This window comes from Hyperolius riggenbachi, chromosome 4 (assembly GCF_040937935.1).
Source record: "Hyperolius riggenbachi isolate aHypRig1 chromosome 4, aHypRig1.pri, whole genome shotgun sequence".
NCBI classification, from domain to species: domain Eukaryota; kingdom Metazoa; phylum Chordata; class Amphibia; order Anura; family Hyperoliidae; genus Hyperolius; species Hyperolius riggenbachi.
In genome coordinates this window covers 341,828,752-341,846,226 of record NC_090649.1, presented here as the reverse complement: position 1 = coordinate 341,846,226, position 17,475 = coordinate 341,828,752, and the positions used below count along the sequence as shown (strand labels likewise).

The following is a 17,475-nucleotide window of genomic DNA, read 5'->3' as shown; positions in this document are numbered from 1 at the left end:
GTCCAAATTTATTGTGCTACATGTCTTTGATAAAAAAAAAACAAAACAAAAAAACATTCAGTGTATATTTATTGGTTTGGGTAAAAGTTATAGCATTTACAAACTATTGTGCCAAAAGTGAATTTTCCCATTTTGAAGCATCTCTGACTTTTCTGAGCACCTGTCATGTTTCATGAGGTGCTAAAATTCCAGGATAGTATAAATACCCCCCAAATGACCCCATTTTGGAAAGAAGACATCCCAAAGTATTCACTAAGAGACATGATGAGTTCATAGAAGATTTTATTTTTTGTCACAAGTTAGCAGAAAATGACACTTTGCCCCTCTCTAAATACTTTGCGGTGTCTACTTTCCAAAATGGGGTCATTTGTGGGGTGTGTTTACTGTCCTGGCATTTTTGGGGGTGCTAAATTGTAAGCACCCCTGTAAAGCCTAAAGGTGCTCATAGGACTTTGGGCCCCATTAGCGCACCTAGGATGCAAAAAGGGGTCACACATATGGTATCGCCGTACTCCAGAGATATAGGTAGTCCCCGGGTTACGAACGCCCGACTTACGAACAACCCGCCGATACGAACGCCGCGACCATAGCTCCGCCCCATCGCATGACATCACGCCCGCCGGGGACTACCTGTTCTGCGCCGTTGAAAATTAAGAATATGGGCAGCGGAAGGTAAATAGAGGCCTACTCACCTGATCCTCGGCGGTAGAAGGTGCCCTCGTGGTGCCCGGAAGGTCCGCAGCCTGTCCTCTCGCTTCCTCCACTTTTCCCCAGCGGCTCCTGGCTTCACATGCAGCACATAATGACGCAATTAGGAAGCGCCGCCACTAGGGGGTGATTGGGTGCACCTGTGACTGTCCCATTACCCATACAGTATGCCTAGTCTGAAAATAGAGATATTTATTTATTTATTAATCAAATCATTAACTATTTATTTGGATATGAATGGTTTGTTTGGGGACTAATACCCTATACTTGAGCTCCCATCAATATGTGCTCATTATACATATTTCATCATTAAGGGAATGTAATGTGTAGATGCATGCATCTCTATATATTTCTATGCACATACGTGTTGAGATACGTGGATGTGCATTATCATTTGCACAAATTTTCTGAATTGCTTTCAAATCTATGTGTCTTGTCAATTACGAGATTTTTTTTTTTGTGATCATTTATCATAATTATTTGTTTAAATACCCCCTGCAAATCAGTTCACAGAAATTCTACTAACTATATATCAGCTACTTATTGATCGCATAGATTTGTATGCATCCATTGTATCCTCATGTTTTATTGTCGCATTAATTTTTCTACTTGCAATTTTATTTTTATCTATATATTATATACATATTTATTGACTTATATGTTTGTTTTAATGCTGAACTGTAGCACTAAGCGCCTCTCTTGATGATTGTAGGCACTTTATTTGGCCTGAGGAAGTGGGCGAGTTCCCACAAAACGCGTTGCCTGTGCTTTTTTTTACTAATAAATATCCATTCCTATATGGGTGTGTCATCATTGGGGTAAGCCACCTCATTTATTTATATTTTAGTTGCTTTTAATGTATTTTATTCACCTTGGGCGCCTCTTTACCCCTTTTTAACTGTGTCTTTTGACTGGTAAGTTTATTCCTTTTGTGTTAATTGAAGTACATATCAGCATTCTTTATGGGTGGGTGATGATATCTGAACAGCACCAAAGGAAACCAGAGTTTATCCTTCCTATGAAAGTATCTTGTTGTGGCCGAATGTAGAGAGAGGGAAAGGGGAAAGGTAGAAAGCAGATCTGTGATACATGTAACAATGTCCATGAAATGTTTGCTCTTTCTTGCAAACTTTAATACAAAGGCTGTTAGCAAATAAGCCATCAGGAGGCTATCTAGTTAGACTCCAGTAGGGGGGTTGAGGGATGGTGTTCCTATAACCAGGAAGGAATTTACCATCTTGGGAACGCAGAATTATCTCCTTGTTCTCTATGTCCATCTATGATACCAGTTGCCAATCTTGTTGTATTTTGGTAGATGTATTAGATATTCTGGGATTGGTAGGTGTTTCTGTTATCTTAACTTTCCAGGAGGAGAGGAGTTTGATGCCGTCATCCATGTTAGAAATGGAGAAGAGAGTGCCTGCTTTGTGGATGAGTAGTTTTGTGGGGAATCCCCAACGGTAAGGTATGTTATGGTCTCGTAAAGTTTTAGTCACCGGTAGCAGAGATTTTCGTTTTGCCAGTGTGGCTTGGGAAAGGTCTGAGTAGAGAGATATACCCTTGTAGGGATCAGGTAGAGAGCCTTGTTGCTTGAGATATTGTAATAAGTTCTCTTTGGTGGGATAGAAGAGGAACTTGCAGATTACATCTCTTAGTATGTTATCAGGAAGATGGGAAGGTTTGGGGAGCCAGTGAATTCTCTCAATCATCAGCTCTATTTCTGAGAGATATGGGAGTGCTGTTAGTATAAGCTTTTGAACATATTGTTTTAGCTGTGGTTGTTGTACCAATTCATCTATCCCTCTAAACTTTAGATTTGCTCTTCTGTTTCTGTCTTCTAAGTCTGCAGCTTTTAATTTCACCCATGTAATGTCATTTTAAGTCTCTTCCATATAATCTATTGATTTGTTATGTTCTGACGTCAGTAGTGAAACTGTTTTCTACTATAGAGATCCTGTCTCCTAGAATGCTCACTGATTGCTGCAGGTAATTTGTGACAACAGCTATTTCAGAGGAGAGAGAAGCTTTGAGTGTTAGCATCAGATCTTTCATATAAGCCTGTGTTAAGGCTTGATCAGTGGCGGGGAATTCTTCTAGGGGACTCCCTTGTGTGCATGGGGGCTGGGTAGGAGGATCCTGTGGTATAGGGGGTGGTAAAATGGCGTCAGCTCCTACCTGTTCTTCCTGGGGCGACAGTCTCTGCCTTGATTTAACCGTCTGCGGGAGGCTGGAGATGCCACATCGGGAGAGGAGTCTCCTGCTGAGGATGTGGGATGCGGAGGAGATGAGGATAGAGCAGCCACTTGGTCTCCGATGCGCTGTACAGAGTGAGCTGTGTGAGTTCCGGCGCCATCTTTGTTTGCTGATCTGGCCTGCATGCCAGCGAACATATCTGGGATTTTCTGGGGTTTCAAGTGATTTTTTTTCTTTTGTCAGATGTCTCCATCTCCATTCGTTCTTCCTCCATGTGGAGAGGTGATTTCCAGCCGGATCGGCGTGCTTTTAGCCGCTTTATTTAATGAGGGACAGCGGAGCAGAGTGTCTAGACAGAATGTCCAGTCTGTTCGCACGGCAGACACGCCCCCCCCCCCCCCCAGTTCATTTCATTTTGATAAGTAGCATTAAAGTTATTGGTGAATGAATAGAAGGAGCACTGAAAGGTGATAATTGCTCTGGTGCTCAAAGGGTAAAACCCCTCAGTTGTGAAGTGGTTAAGTACCCCATGGTTTTATTTTATATTTTAACATTTACAAAATAGGTTGAGTGTTCTACTGTTTCTAATCAGTGGCAGCCTAATCAGTAAAACAGCCTGGTTATGAATATGTTTTGTACTGTACACACACATGTTTATCTCATCCTATCACATATCACCTACACACTTTAATTGACACTCTACTCCCCTTTGAGAATGTATGGCAGCATATTTTCAACTTACTCAGTGATAGAGGTACCAAATGAGGAGCTGCAATATAGCCCATGTACATTTACATTCTTACCAATGCAATTTCTACACTAATCACTGTCTTCGGTAGACCAGGCCACTGTGTATATTTTATGGATCTTCTTGTTAGTTCTATTTTGTTTGTTTTTCTATTTTGTTTGGAAAATAATTTTCTCATTCAATGTTGATATGTTATTTCTATCTGGCTTTGGCAGTTGTTCATTTCAATTTCAGATAAAAATGTGATATGGGCAGAATGTATAGTACTCTGTTTCTGCACCAATGCACTAATGTAATGACTTTTTTCATTTCTTTTCTTCTTATTCCTTTATTCTATACAAAATAAAATATTTCTTAGCAAAAAGAAAGACACAGACAAAACCTAGTTTGTCCCACAAAAAACAACATATAGATAATTAAGGTGTGATAAGTAGTGATAAAGCTATTGGCAAATGAATGGGAGGAGCATGACATTTGCTCTCTTTTTTTAAGGCATATAACCTGTGGCAGGATAGTGGTTAAAGTATACCTGTAGTAAAAAAAAAAAAAGTCCCCATACCAGGGACAATCATGTTGGGCACGAACAAAGTCATTTCCCATGGGATTGGACAATTATTTCTGACATGTCTAATTTGCTCCCAATTGAATCCATCAAGAGCAGTTTGAATACAGATAATGAGGACAGTTCACATCTGTAATGAAAGGGAAAGATAAGCATTTTGTGAGGGCTCAACTTACATCTTAACTAGCATGCAGCAAGGGCACAAGGCTGTGGTCATACCAGGCTTTGTACTGTCAAGTTCCCCAGAGCTGCTCCCTGCTCTGTACACATGCTGCTGCTCCATGCTCCAGGCAAGGCAACAAATACTGTAGGCAGCAGCATGGTGCTGTGAGCTGCAGGGTACCTGTAGACATTCTGATGTCTGAACTTATGCCTGTCTCCAGACACTGCACCAGCCCTGGTCTGAAGGGGGATTCTGGGCACAAATGCCCCCCCCCCCTAAACTTGCCCATGCATAAGGGGTATTCACCTCAGGATTGGAAAGCCTCTGGAGTCTTCCCCCATCTTTCACCAGCCAGTTCCAGTGCTGAGACCCCTGAAAAATGTCAACAACTTGTCAACAGCTCATGCATTGACCCACTCGGTTTGTAGCGGAAAAGCCTTTTGTGCCTTTGCAGTAGCATGGATCCAATGTGGCTCTTTTTTTCTATTGGGGCCCAATAGTGTCTATGCTTTTATGCCAGTGTAATGCGGCAGCGCTTTAGGGGTCTCATTGCAGGATTAGCCTGGTTGAGGAAGGACGTCCTGAGGTAAGTATTCCACATTGGCAGTAGCAAACCTCACAGGTTTGCTTTAATTGATCGGCTCCAGGTTTGAAGATATCAAAACTTATTACATTCTAATTAATTACACAGGACAGCAAAAAAAAAAAAAAAGATTTTTCGAGAGCTGTTTTAGTCATTCCGCTAACCTTTATTTTTTTGGTGCGCTGAATCCCATCATCTTAAAATAACCTCCATTTTGTCATAGGACATCACATTTCCTGACAATGTATGCAACTATGCTAACTAAGGCAATACCTCAAAATAAATGTAGAGACTTATTAAAATTAAAAGTTTTATAATAATTTTTTCACAAAAATCCTTATTTGAACTGAAATGACTTCACCTATGCACACTAAACTTGATTTGATGCATTTATGCTTGTGAGTATCATCTGGAATGTCTCTGAAGCATCCAACGGTAGTCTGCGTTTATTTTAGGGCTCCATTTTCCCTGGTATCTCCTTTCCATCCCTTTAATGTTTTGGTGGCATTGTTCACCTTGTTCCTCACTCACGGCTCCCAAATTTTCAGGAAAGTACATACCTCCCAACAGTGATAAGAAAGAAGGGCACTTAAAGCGGAATATAACCCTGCATTTCAACTTTGCTCTAAAACATTATTTACAGTATATTATATGCAACCAGCATTTTTTTTACTAGACCAGCATTGGAAGGGTTACACAGGGCTTTAAAGTTCCTGGAGATTTCTGCAGACGCATCCGAAGCTGACATAGATACACTTTGTTTACATAAATGTATCTAAGTGTTGAATGTGACTCACTGTCTCTGACTGAGAAGGAGCTGGAGGACAGTCAAAGAGTGTGTAACATTTCTCAATAGATACATTTAACTAAATAGAATGTAACAATCTGAACTTCTGCATATCTCTCCACGGAACTTTAAACCTCTGTGTTTAACCCTTCCAATGCTGGTCTAGTAAAAAAAAAAAAAAAGCTTTTTGCATATAATATGCTGTAAATAATGTTTTAGAGCAAAGTTGAAATGCAGGGTTATATTCCGCTTTAAGCAACACCCCTGCTACACCCCTAATCACACCCCTGGCACACATTTAGTCACGCATGCCATAAGGATTTCATAAGAAAAATATGTTTGTTTGTTTTTTTAAATTCAAACCACACTGGTCCTTTCTATCCTGATTCATTGTCCTTCATATTGACATTTGAAAATCAGAAATATATTAATTTAAAGGATTGGAGAGTAAATTATAGTCTTATTAGATTAGAGTCTATTAAACACATATTTCAGTAGATAAAATACATATATTTACATAGATCTGTACATGAGTCCTGAAAGAAGGGCAAATGAAAAAGAAAGAGGGACAGAGGGACTGGGTTCACAAAGAGGGACTGTTCCTCCAAAAGAGGGACAGTTGGGAGCTATGAAAGTAGTCAAGGTAGGACTGGAGGAAATGCATTTTCAAATTCATTAGGCAATCTAAAGCGTAAAATGCTTTCTTTTTGTGTTATTGCCTAAACATTTCTGTATGACTTCTTTAAATGTCCTTCTTTTTAAGGATGCAAAACTTAACACATTTGATAAATTTGAAGACAATTTTGCATTTTGTGGCAAATCATGACGTCTAGGAGTTTGTTCAATATTTCATTTGTTTTCAGCACGCCAAAATACATGGAAATGTAATGAAAATAATCAAACGGGTTTTTAGTCACAGACCTGTGTTATCTCATTAAACATCAAGTTTGAATGTAAAGATGGCAATTACGTTTTGCTTAAATTAGCATGTGGTTGTTAAAAAAAAGTCCCAATATCCCTTACTATAACAAGTACAAATTTAAAGGATACCTGAAGTGACAAGTGACATGATGAGATAGAAATGTGTATGTACTGTGCCTAGCACACAAATAACTATGCTGTGTTCCTTTTTTTTTCTTTCTTTGCCTGAAAGAGTTAAATATCAGGTATGTAAGTGGCTGACTCAGTCCTGACTCAGACAGGAAGTGACTACAGTGTGACCCTCACTGATAAGAAATTCCCCTTTTTACCTCTTTCGTGCTCCCAGAAGCCATTTACTGCTAGGAAAGTGTTTTATAGTTGGAATTTCTTATCAGTGAGGGTCACACTGTAGTCACTTCCTGTCTAAGTCAGGACTGAGTCAGCCACTTACATACCTGATATTTAACTCTTTCAGGCAGAGAAAGAAAAAAAGGAACACAGCATAGTTATTTGTGTGCTAGGCACTGTGCATACACTTGCCTATCTCATCATGTCACATGTCACTTTGGGTATCCTTTAACCACTTAAGCCCAACTGGACGAGATTTCTCGTCCAGTTGGGCTGCGCGCACTCCCGTGGGTCGCGCGCGCTCCCGCGGGCCCCCCCGTGCGCGCCCCCGCTGCTGCCCGTTAGCCCACCGATCAGTGAAAGGGATTATAAATCCCTTTCGCTGATCGGACCCCCCCCGGAGAAAAGCCGACAGCGTCTCTTCAGACGCTGCGGCTTTTCTGAGCTCTGGGCTCCTTTCTTCTGCCTGGGAGCGAGATCGATCGCTCCCAGGACTTTTTGATTCTGGCCATCTTGTGGCCAAATAGCAAATTGCACCTAAAAAGAAAAAAATTTACAAATAAACATATAAATATATAAAAAAAAAAAAACCCTGTTTACCTCCCACACGAAAAAATACCCACATACAAGTTTACATTAAAAAAAAAAAAATTACAATAATAAAAAAAAAAAAAAACATAAATAGTTACCTAAGGGTCTGAAATTTTTAAATATTCATGTCAAAGGAGTATATCAATATGATTTAATAAATTATGGGCTTCTAAACAGTGATGGACGCAAAACGGAAAAAATGCACCTTTATTTCCAAATAAAATATTGTCGCCATACATTGTGATAGGGACATAATTTTAACGGTGAAATACCCGGGGCATATGGGCAAATACAATACGTGAGTTTTAATTATGGAGGCATGTATTATTTTAAAACTATAATTGCTGAAAACTGAGAAATAATGAATTTTTTCCATTTTTTTCTTATTCTTCCTGTTAAAATGCATTTACAGTAAAGTGGCTCTTAGCAAAATATACCACCCACAGAAAGCCTAATTGGTGTCGAAAAAAACAAGATATAGATCAATTCATTGTGATGAGTAGTGATAAAGTTATTGGCAAATGAATGGGGGGTGAAAGTTGCTCGGATGTAAAAAAATTTCAACCCTTCGGGCTTAAGTGGTTAAAGTCCTATTCAAACTAGGCCAATACCTTGGAATGCCTTTGCATAGCAAGCTAGTAGTTGTATTTCAAATTCTCTATAGTTGAGTAGCTCAAAATAGAGGTCTCCCTTCTCAGTGCATATCGGTCAGAATAAGAACTGCCTTGAAAACTTTTTACAGGTGTGACTTTATAAAATTTCATAAAAATGGAGTGAATTCTGCTTTTCCTCTGCTGCTAGGACAGTGCTGGAACCAAGCGATTTGAACTCATTAAAACAAGAAAGGAAGGAAGTTCCGTGTGATGTCCAAAGCAAAAATGTTCCAACTTAATCAAATCAGGTTGACTCATACAGCCAAGTAACTGACATTTCGAACACACTGGTCCTTAACTGCTTTAAGTTCCAGGACGTAGATTCTGCGTTCTAACTAGTCCCCCTGTATGTTCTAGGACGTAGAATCTACGTCCTGCATTAAATCGCGCTGTTTGCCGCCGCTGCGCGGGCACATGCATGCCTGTGCACGCGCTCCCCCGCGAGTGCACGTGACCGCTTGTGCAGTCACGTGAATAATCCTGTGAATGATTGTTGCTGTTAGCCAGCAACAATCATTCAATAAAGTTAGGGGGAAAAAAAGTTGTAAAAGTTTTAAAAAAAATTTAGTGACATGGGCCCAATAAAATAAAAAGTTTTTTTTTTTTAAATTCCCTATTCATTTTTAACCCAAACTTAGCCTATTAACCCATTATTAACCCCTGCAATACCTATGCCTGTTTATAAACATTTAACGACTGCCGACAGTAGCAACCGGATGCAATCGCTAGGGCGAAAGTTTCAGGCCCCAATGCTCTACAGATGTAACGCTCTGTCATTGCCTAGTGATGCATCTGTACAGCTCTATGCCCCCTGAACTGTCGCCCTAGCGAATGCATTCAATCGCCACAGACACGCAGACTGGGGATAATGGTCCGCCACACGCTCAACTAGAAGTAAAATATGGCATATGGGGTATCATTTTAATCGGGAGGGCCAAATAATTTGTTTGTAAATGTTTTATAACTGTAGGACGTGAGATGTGAAAATTAGGGAGGGGGAAAATATGTTTGTTTTCTACATTTACGCCTAATTTTCCCCCATAAATGGACTATAAAACAAAATAGTTTGAGGAGAAAAATATAACCCAAAGAAAGCCTAGATTGTACTGAAAAAAACAAGATATGTATCACTAAGATGGCATAGATAATTAAAAAGTTACTGTTGTATCAAAACGACACAGCTAAAGTGTCAAAAACGGCAGGAACTTTAAGTTGTAAAAACCGTGGAACGCAACAGGGTTAACCATTTTCACCTTTTCACGTCCAAAAGGCTGCTGCAGGGCTGCTGCGCGCATCTGCGGGTTCCCGTGCACGCGCCGGTGCACTCCTGTGCCTCCCCCAGGTAGCCACATTGTTCCCATTAATTGATCCCAGTGGGAAAACCGACAGCTTCTTTTCAGAGGCTGCAGTCTTTCTGACCCCCAAAAAAATTAAAAAATCACGTCCTCTTTGTGCTTCCTGTAAGCGAGCGTGCTCGCTCACAGGATAGAAAAACAAAAAAATCACTGTAGCCATCTTGTGGCCAAAAAGTAAAACTACACGCACCTACATTTTTTTTCACAGATAACACAATAAATTACATTTAAAATTAACTGTTTACCTCCCACACCCAAAAAATATCCAAATACAATTTTTAACTTAAAAAAAAATACAATTAAAAAAAAAAAAACACACACCAAAAAAAAAAAAAAACATAAATAGTTACCTAAGGATCTTAACTTTTTAAATATGCATGTCAAGAGGGTACATTACCAATATTTTTTAAATTATACTCGATGGACGTATGTCTTTTTTCAACCAAAATAACTGTGTAACTATATAAGTTTGTAAATAGTGATGGACGCAAAACTAAGAAAAATGCACCTTTATTTCCAAATAAAATATTGGCACCATACATTGTGATAGGGATATAATTTAAATGGTGTAATGACCGGGACAAATGGGCAAATAAAATGTGTGGGTTTTAATTATGGTAGCATGTATTATTTGAAAGCAATAATGGCCAAAAACTGAGATATAATGATTTTTTTTCCATTTTTTTTCTTAATATTCCTGTTACAATGCATTTAGAAAAAAATAATTCTTAGCAAAATGTACCAGCCGAAGAAAACCTAATTGGTGGCGGAAAAAAACAAGATATAGATCAATTGATTGTTATAAGTAGTGATAAAGTTATTGGGGAATGAATGGGAGGTGAAAATTGATTTGGATGCATAAGGTGAAAAACGACTGAAGGCTGAGGTGGTTAATCATAGCACCAACAAATGTTAGTTACTTGGCTGCGCGAATTTTAACTTGATTTGATACAGTTGGAACATTTTTGCTTTGGACATCGTGTGGAATGTCCTTCCTTTCTTATAGAAATTTCACAAAGGTCTGAAAACTGTGGTTGTAGACTGAGGACAATATAATTCAAATATATTTTATAGTTTACCCAGTACTAATTAGTGATGACATGTAAAATGGGGTTAACAGTACAATATGATAAAGTTAAGTAAAAGATACTATAAAATGAAGGCTACGTTCACAGTTGTGAGTTGTGGTGCGGCTTAACGGCCACTTTGTAAGGTGGCTGTCCACACTGCTACGTGACATTCACAGTGCAATGTGGCATCCCAACGCATTGCATGCAGTGCGTTACCATAAAAAAAACTTGTGTTAACAGTGACAGTGAAATATACTTTTTATTGACTGCATGTTTTACTGTATGCATCGCACAGATAATTTGCAGCACTGCTTTCTCGTTCTTTTGCAACGCCCACTGTGAACTTAGCCTAAACCTTGAAATAAACTGAACTGAAAAGAAGAAAGAAGAACCTGAACATCTTCATGAAGATCTCCTACCTACCTCTTCCCGGGTGTCAATTGCTGAACCAGGAGTGGTGGCTGCAGTGCTTACTGTGGTACTAGGAGCAGTTCCTGAAGAAGTCACTGAATCTATTTCCCCAGCAACATCATTAATTTCACGAGCAATAAGAGCTAAATCTTGACTAATCCTGCAAATAAAATTTTTAAATATCACCATCAGTTAAGGTAGAGTATTAATTTCCACATCTTACTTCACTTATTGGTAAGATAGCTTTATATGACTAAGACACATTTTCACAATTTTTAGAATGAACTGTTGCTCCTTTGTTACATCTTTACTTGAGACGATAAAAAATAAGTTATATTTAAAATTAAAACATGAAAAGCCTGCTCAGGCAGAACATCCATTTCAAAGGTAATAGTAATGGATAGAAGATATTCCTAACCTGAACATCTACACAGCACTACTAAAACCAGTAGCTGCCACTTAATTAGCTAGTTGCTGACTTACTGACCACTAGAGGCTTTAAATACCTAAATGTCTAATCCTATGTGGATCAGTGCAGGTTTGCTTGTTAAGAACGTATTTGGTGTACAATTGGGATAGGTTTCCACTGCTGGTGATTACCGTGTGTATTGCTACAGAAAACGTGACACCACTTAAACAGGTAGCAATGCAGGTTCTTTTAGATTACTCCAAAATCAGAGACAAGCAACAAGGTTAACAAGTTTATTGATACAAAAAATGATACACAATACCAAGTTATTGGAAAGAAGATAAAGAATGACAGTATAACATAACATAACAATTAACAGTATTATAAACACATTACATCACCTTGCGTTTGTTAGGTGCCCGCTTAAGGTTGCAGTATCTTCCACCCGTCCTACGTGAGTGACTCTTTCTCCGCGACAGTTAAGAAGTTCCACAGGCGAGAGCCAAGCAGTCAAACTTGACTAGGTGGCCAGCCTAATTGAGAGTCAAGAGAATTCTATCTTCTCGAAATAGCAGCTGAGTTTATACCATTTCACCCCATAGAGAAACTATGGAGCATGGTAAAAAAAAACCTTTAAATGTCTGTTTGCCCATCTAAACAATTAGGTATTCACTCTGGAATACAACTACAAAATTTACGACCCTCTTCTAAATAATATTAAAATCATGCATTGTAGCTAAAAACTATCCCAATATCCTCTAACTTCCTACTAAGAGGCAATTATTGTTTTTTTAGTACATTAACACAGGATCTTAAATCATGGGTCAAAGCAGTGCCACATTCCTTACATGAAAGCACTCTGTATAATGGTACTTAAAGAGGAACTCCAGTGAAAATATTGTAATTAAAAAAGTGCTTCATTTTTACAATAATGATGTGTAAATGATTTAGTCAGTGTTTGCCCATTGTAAAATCTTTTAAATCTTTTATTTACATTTTGACATTTATTACATGGTAACATTTTACTGTTGGCAGGTGATATAGCTGCTGCATGATTTTTTTGGCAGAGGAAAACAGCTGTAAACAGCTATTTCCCACAATGCAGCAAGGTTCACATTGAGGAAACTGCCAAGAGTACGTACTTTTCTTGTTTCTTGTGGGAGGGGTTTCACCACAATATCAGCCATGCAGCGCCCCCTGATGGTCTGTTTGTGAAAAGGAATAGATTTCTCATGTAAAAGGGGGTATCAGCTACTGATTGGGATACAGTTCAATTCTTGGTTGGAGTTTCTCTTTAAGTAACATATGACTCATAGACCCATCTGGTTAGTTTCTGGTAAATAACTGTTAAAGAAGTTCACCAGACTCAAATGATCAGATACAGACCTAAATGAAAAAAAATCACATAATATGAGATTACAAGATGGCTACCACAGCATCACAAATACAAAATGGCGGAGTATAAAAGCTTTGGCACTACACCGTGCGATTCCCCACACACAAATGCGGATGTGATTTGGCAGCCTATTGAAGTCAATATGTATGTGGGGAAAAATCTGACAGCCTGCAGCCTAATCTGGCATCATCCATCTAAATCCCATAGCCGTAGAGACACAGCACAGCTGTGCCTGCATCATGTCTTGCAAGCACAATAAGTGTGTGCATACAGCATTTGTGATATCCAAAGAGCAGCCACTTGTTGATTCCAAAGTCTGCTTTCGTGAGTTAAGTGTCAGTAAAGGAAGATTTGTGATTTGCTGTAATATGTTTCTGCATTATGCACAGAATCTTTTCTTTCCATTGTAATAGAATAATCAGGAATGCTTGCTACACACACACACACCCTCCCAGTGATATTGATTCTTGGTTTGCTGTCACACAGCCTTCTGCCTCAGAGCATTTTGGGCAGTCAACGGATGATGGGGGGAATTTCGTATAGTGATGCATCTTGCTATTAATAAAAGCGCTGTCACCGATAATACATTTTATAATGTAAATCTGTGTGAGGTAAGGTTGTAAAATGGGTGAACAGTGATTAAATAATTGATAAATGAATACTGTTAAAAAATATATATTCAACTGATTCAGCTATAACAATAGCAAAAACAACAATCACAATAATATTTTTATAGCACTTTTCTCCCTGGGAACTGAAAGCGCTGTGATCCTGCATTATGCAGTCTCAAAGGCTTGGGAAAAGAGGTGAGTTTTTAGCCTTTTTTTAAAGCTGTCCAGAGAAGGAGCCTCTCGTACTGACTGTGGAAGTGAGTTCCATAGAGTAGGGGCTGCATAGGAAAAGGCATGAGCACCAAATTTTAAGTGTATCCAGGAAATAACCAGATTCATCTTGTTGGCAGAGCGGAGGGTGCATGGAGGGGCATAAAGTTCCAATAGAGCCGCTATGTATTTGGATCCCATGTGGTTTAGAGCATTGAATGACAGCAGGCAGATCTTAAAATGGATTCTCCATTTTACTGGCAACTAGTGAAGAGTTTGCAGTACTGGGGTGATGTGTGAGCTGCGGGGGGCATTGGCTAGGAGTCTGGCTGGCTATATCCAGTAAAGCTCTTATTTTATACAACACTGATTCAAACCCAAGTAAGAAAAACAGAGCATATGTTAAAAATCCTCATATATGAGGTTGCCTTAAAGAGAACCCGAGGTGGCATATTGTAATCCTAATGGGACCCAGAGGCATGTTGTGTGCACAATGACATGCCTCTGGGTCATTGTATCGCCACTGCCAGCCCCCCCCCCCCCCCCCCCCTGTGCTCTGTTGTCCCCCCTTTAAAAGATCGCCAGGCGAGCGACAATCTGCTTGTCGCTAGCTTGCTTTATTTATGTGAGGCTGTCAGTCAGCCTCTTCCTCACCGCCGCCTCCATGACAGGCTCCCCCTGCCACTCTCCGCCTCTGTTAGCTTCCTCCAATAGCAAGCCAAGCCGCGACCCAGGAGTACTTCCTGGGTCGCAGCTTGGCTTCCTATTGGAGGAAGTTAACAGAGGCGGAGAGCGGCGTGGGGAGCCTGTCATGGAGGCGGCCATAAGGAGGATTCTGATTTACAGCCTCACATAAAGTGGGCTAGCGACAAGGAGACTGTCGCTAGCCTGGCGATCTTTTAAGGGGGGACAGCAGAGCACAGGGGGGGCTGGCAGCGGTGATACAATCACCCAGAGGCATGTCATTGTGCGCACAACATGCCTCCATGCCTCTGGGTCCTATTAGGATTACAATATGCCTCCTCGGGTTCTCTTTAAGTGAAACTGTACCTCTACATTTTTTAGTAGTTCAAGACATGGAACAGATGTAATAATGTAAAGCAGAACTGAAAGTAACGTTAGCTGATCTCCTGAGTAGGGATGAGCAAGAACTCCTCTGGTAGCCACAGGAGAATTTCATTGAACTTCCACAAATTTTTGACAAAATAGTTTTGTGAACTGCATTTAAGTCAATATTGTCAAGGTTTGTGGTTAAAGCAAACACCAATACATGCTTAACCACTTCCCAACTGAGGGGTTTTACCCCTTGACCACCAGAGCAATTTTCACCTTGCAGCGCTCCTTCCATTCATTTGTCTATAACGTTATTATTACTTATCGCAATGAAATGAACTATATCTTGTTTTTTTTTGCCACTAATTAGGCTTTCTCTAGGTGGGACATTATGCCAAGAATTATTTTATTCTAAATGTGTTTTAATGGGAAAATAGGAAAAAATGTGGGAAAAAAATTATTATTTTTCAGTTTTCAGCCATTATAGTTTTTAAATAATGCATGCTACTGTAATTAAAACCCATGAAATGTATTTGCCCATTTGTCCCGGTTATAAAACCGTTTAAATTATGTTCCTATCACAATGTTCCTATCACCAATATTTTAATTGGAAATAAAGGTGCATTTTTTTCAGTTTTGTGTCCATCCCTAATTACAAGCCCATAGTTTATAAAGTAACAGTGTTATACTCTCTTGACATAAATATTAAAAAAAAAGTTCAGTCCCTAAGGTAACTATTTATGTATTTTTTTAATTGTAATTTTTTTTTTAAATTACAAAAAAAAAAAAAAAAAAAAAAATGGGGAGTGTGGGAGATAAGGAGTTAATTTTTTGTGTAAAACTAATTTATTTGTATGTGAAAAATGGGTGTAATTTTACTATTTGGCCACAAGATGGCAACAGTAACTTTTTGTTTAATGCGACCTGCAAACGTCCTTCCGGACGCTTGCAGGAAGTACTAGGAGGCTGGTTGTTTTTTTTCACAATGATCGCGCTGCTTATCGGAGAAGCAGCGGATTATTGCGGGGCTTAGATCAACGAACGGGAATGGATTTTCCCGTTCATTGATCTCTGGGCGAGCGGCCGGCGGCGTGTTTACGAGCGGGAGTGCGCGCTACAGCGAGCGGGAGCGCGGGCAGCGGCGGGAGCGCGGAAAGTACGGATTTCTCCGTCACTGGTGGTGAAAGGATGGAAAAAGGGACGGAGAAATCTGTACGCGTGGGGGTAAAGTGGTTAAATGACGAAATTTGCTAAGTATGTTGAGGAGAAACATGGGAATAAGGGGATTTTTTTAAAGACCTAGTAGTCTCAGAGAAAATCGGTTTCAAAGTTATGATAGGAAAAAGGTTTTTAAATGTTGTTAACCTTCCAGGCGGTAACCCCAAACGTAGTTCGCGGTAAGCCGCGCAGGAGGATTTCTCAGGCCCTGCTGGGTCAATTTGCATTTTTTTTTGCTAGCTGCGTGTGCACACCGATCGCCGCCGCTCTGCGCCGATTCGCCGCTACCCGCCGCATCCCCTCCCCCCCCCCCCCCGACCCCTTGCGCAGCCTGGCCTATGGCTCACTAGATGATTTAAAAAATAAATAAATTTAAAAAAAAAACTGCTGCGCTGCCCCCCTGGCGGTTTTTAATAGACCGCCAGGAGGGTTAAACAAAAGCTAATGGCCTATATGCAATTAACTTTTTCTCCTGAGTTTTAATTGCATATGGGCCTATGACCCATCTGCTGTGTAAGGATTTCTGGCAATTTTTTTTTTTAAATAAACCAGGAGCAAAAGGATTAATACCTACTTGGGGCTTCTTCCAGCCCCCTGTGGTCTCCCTATGTGTTGTTCCAGAACCCTTTGTTGAGACGCAGTAGAGTCTGCAATCCAGCCAGGTTGTGGGCCACAGCAGATGCGCGGTGCCGGTCGGGCTGCCTTCAATCGAACAGAATTCTGGCCAAAACCAGTTACAGTCTTAACTAACTTAACTATCTGTGCTTGCACCGAACGCTGCCAGGCATGGGATCGCGATGGGGGGAGAGGGTGTGTGATAATGTGCAGTAGTCACCGACTGTCAGGGACTTTACCGGGGTTAGAGCAGCGCAATGGAGAGGACTGGGAGGATGGCAAGGGCACAAACTAAAGAGTGCTGGAGGAAGCCCAAAGTAATTATAAATCCTTTTGTTTCAAAGTCTCAGGTACACTTTAACCACTTATTAGCACAGCGACAAGATATTTACGCCCCTTGAGACCTCATCTTGGCTCCAGAGATGTAGATAAATGTACCTCGCCGGGCTCCTGCACAGATTCTTGTTGCTGCTGTTAATACACTGATCAGCTTTGGGAACATGTGTTTTTCAAAGCCAATCAAAGTGCCTGTAATCAATTATCACTGGCATCAGTGAGATGCCGGTGGTCATTGACAAAGTAAAATTAAAGATACAAACACATTACTTTTTGTGCACTGTTCACAGTATACAGGAATAAAGCGGAGGATAGGCCTGAACGATTTTAGGAAAAAATTGAATTGAGCGATTTCTGTCCAAAATTGCGATTTCGATTCGATTCACGATTTCCTTCAAATCAAGCTTAGTTCCCCTCTCTGTGCCTGTTTGTTCCCCCTCTGTCCCCCTGTCTCTCTTTGTGCCCCCTTTCTCTCTTTGTGCCCCCTTTGCCTCTTCATGCCTTTTCTGGGTCTCTTTCTTGCCCCCTTTGTGT

At 40.1% G+C, this 17,475-nt stretch overlaps 1 protein-coding gene across 4 annotated transcripts in view; it reads right to left on the bottom strand.

Moving 5' to 3' along the window:
- The window catches only part of CEP170 (centrosomal protein 170), a 771,544-nt gene that overhangs the window by 159,058 nt on the left and 595,011 nt on the right, over nt 1-17,475 (bottom strand). For 3 of the 4 annotated variants that reach the window (XM_068231897.1, XM_068231898.1, XM_068231899.1), the window contains one exon: nt 11,106-11,253. In XM_068231897.1, coding sequence (XP_068087998.1) covers nt 11,106-11,253 — 148 coding nt within the window. Of the gene's footprint in view, nt 1-11,074; nt 11,254-17,475 lie in introns of all 4 variants that reach the window. The other variant, XM_068231900.1, reaches the window with a different exon arrangement.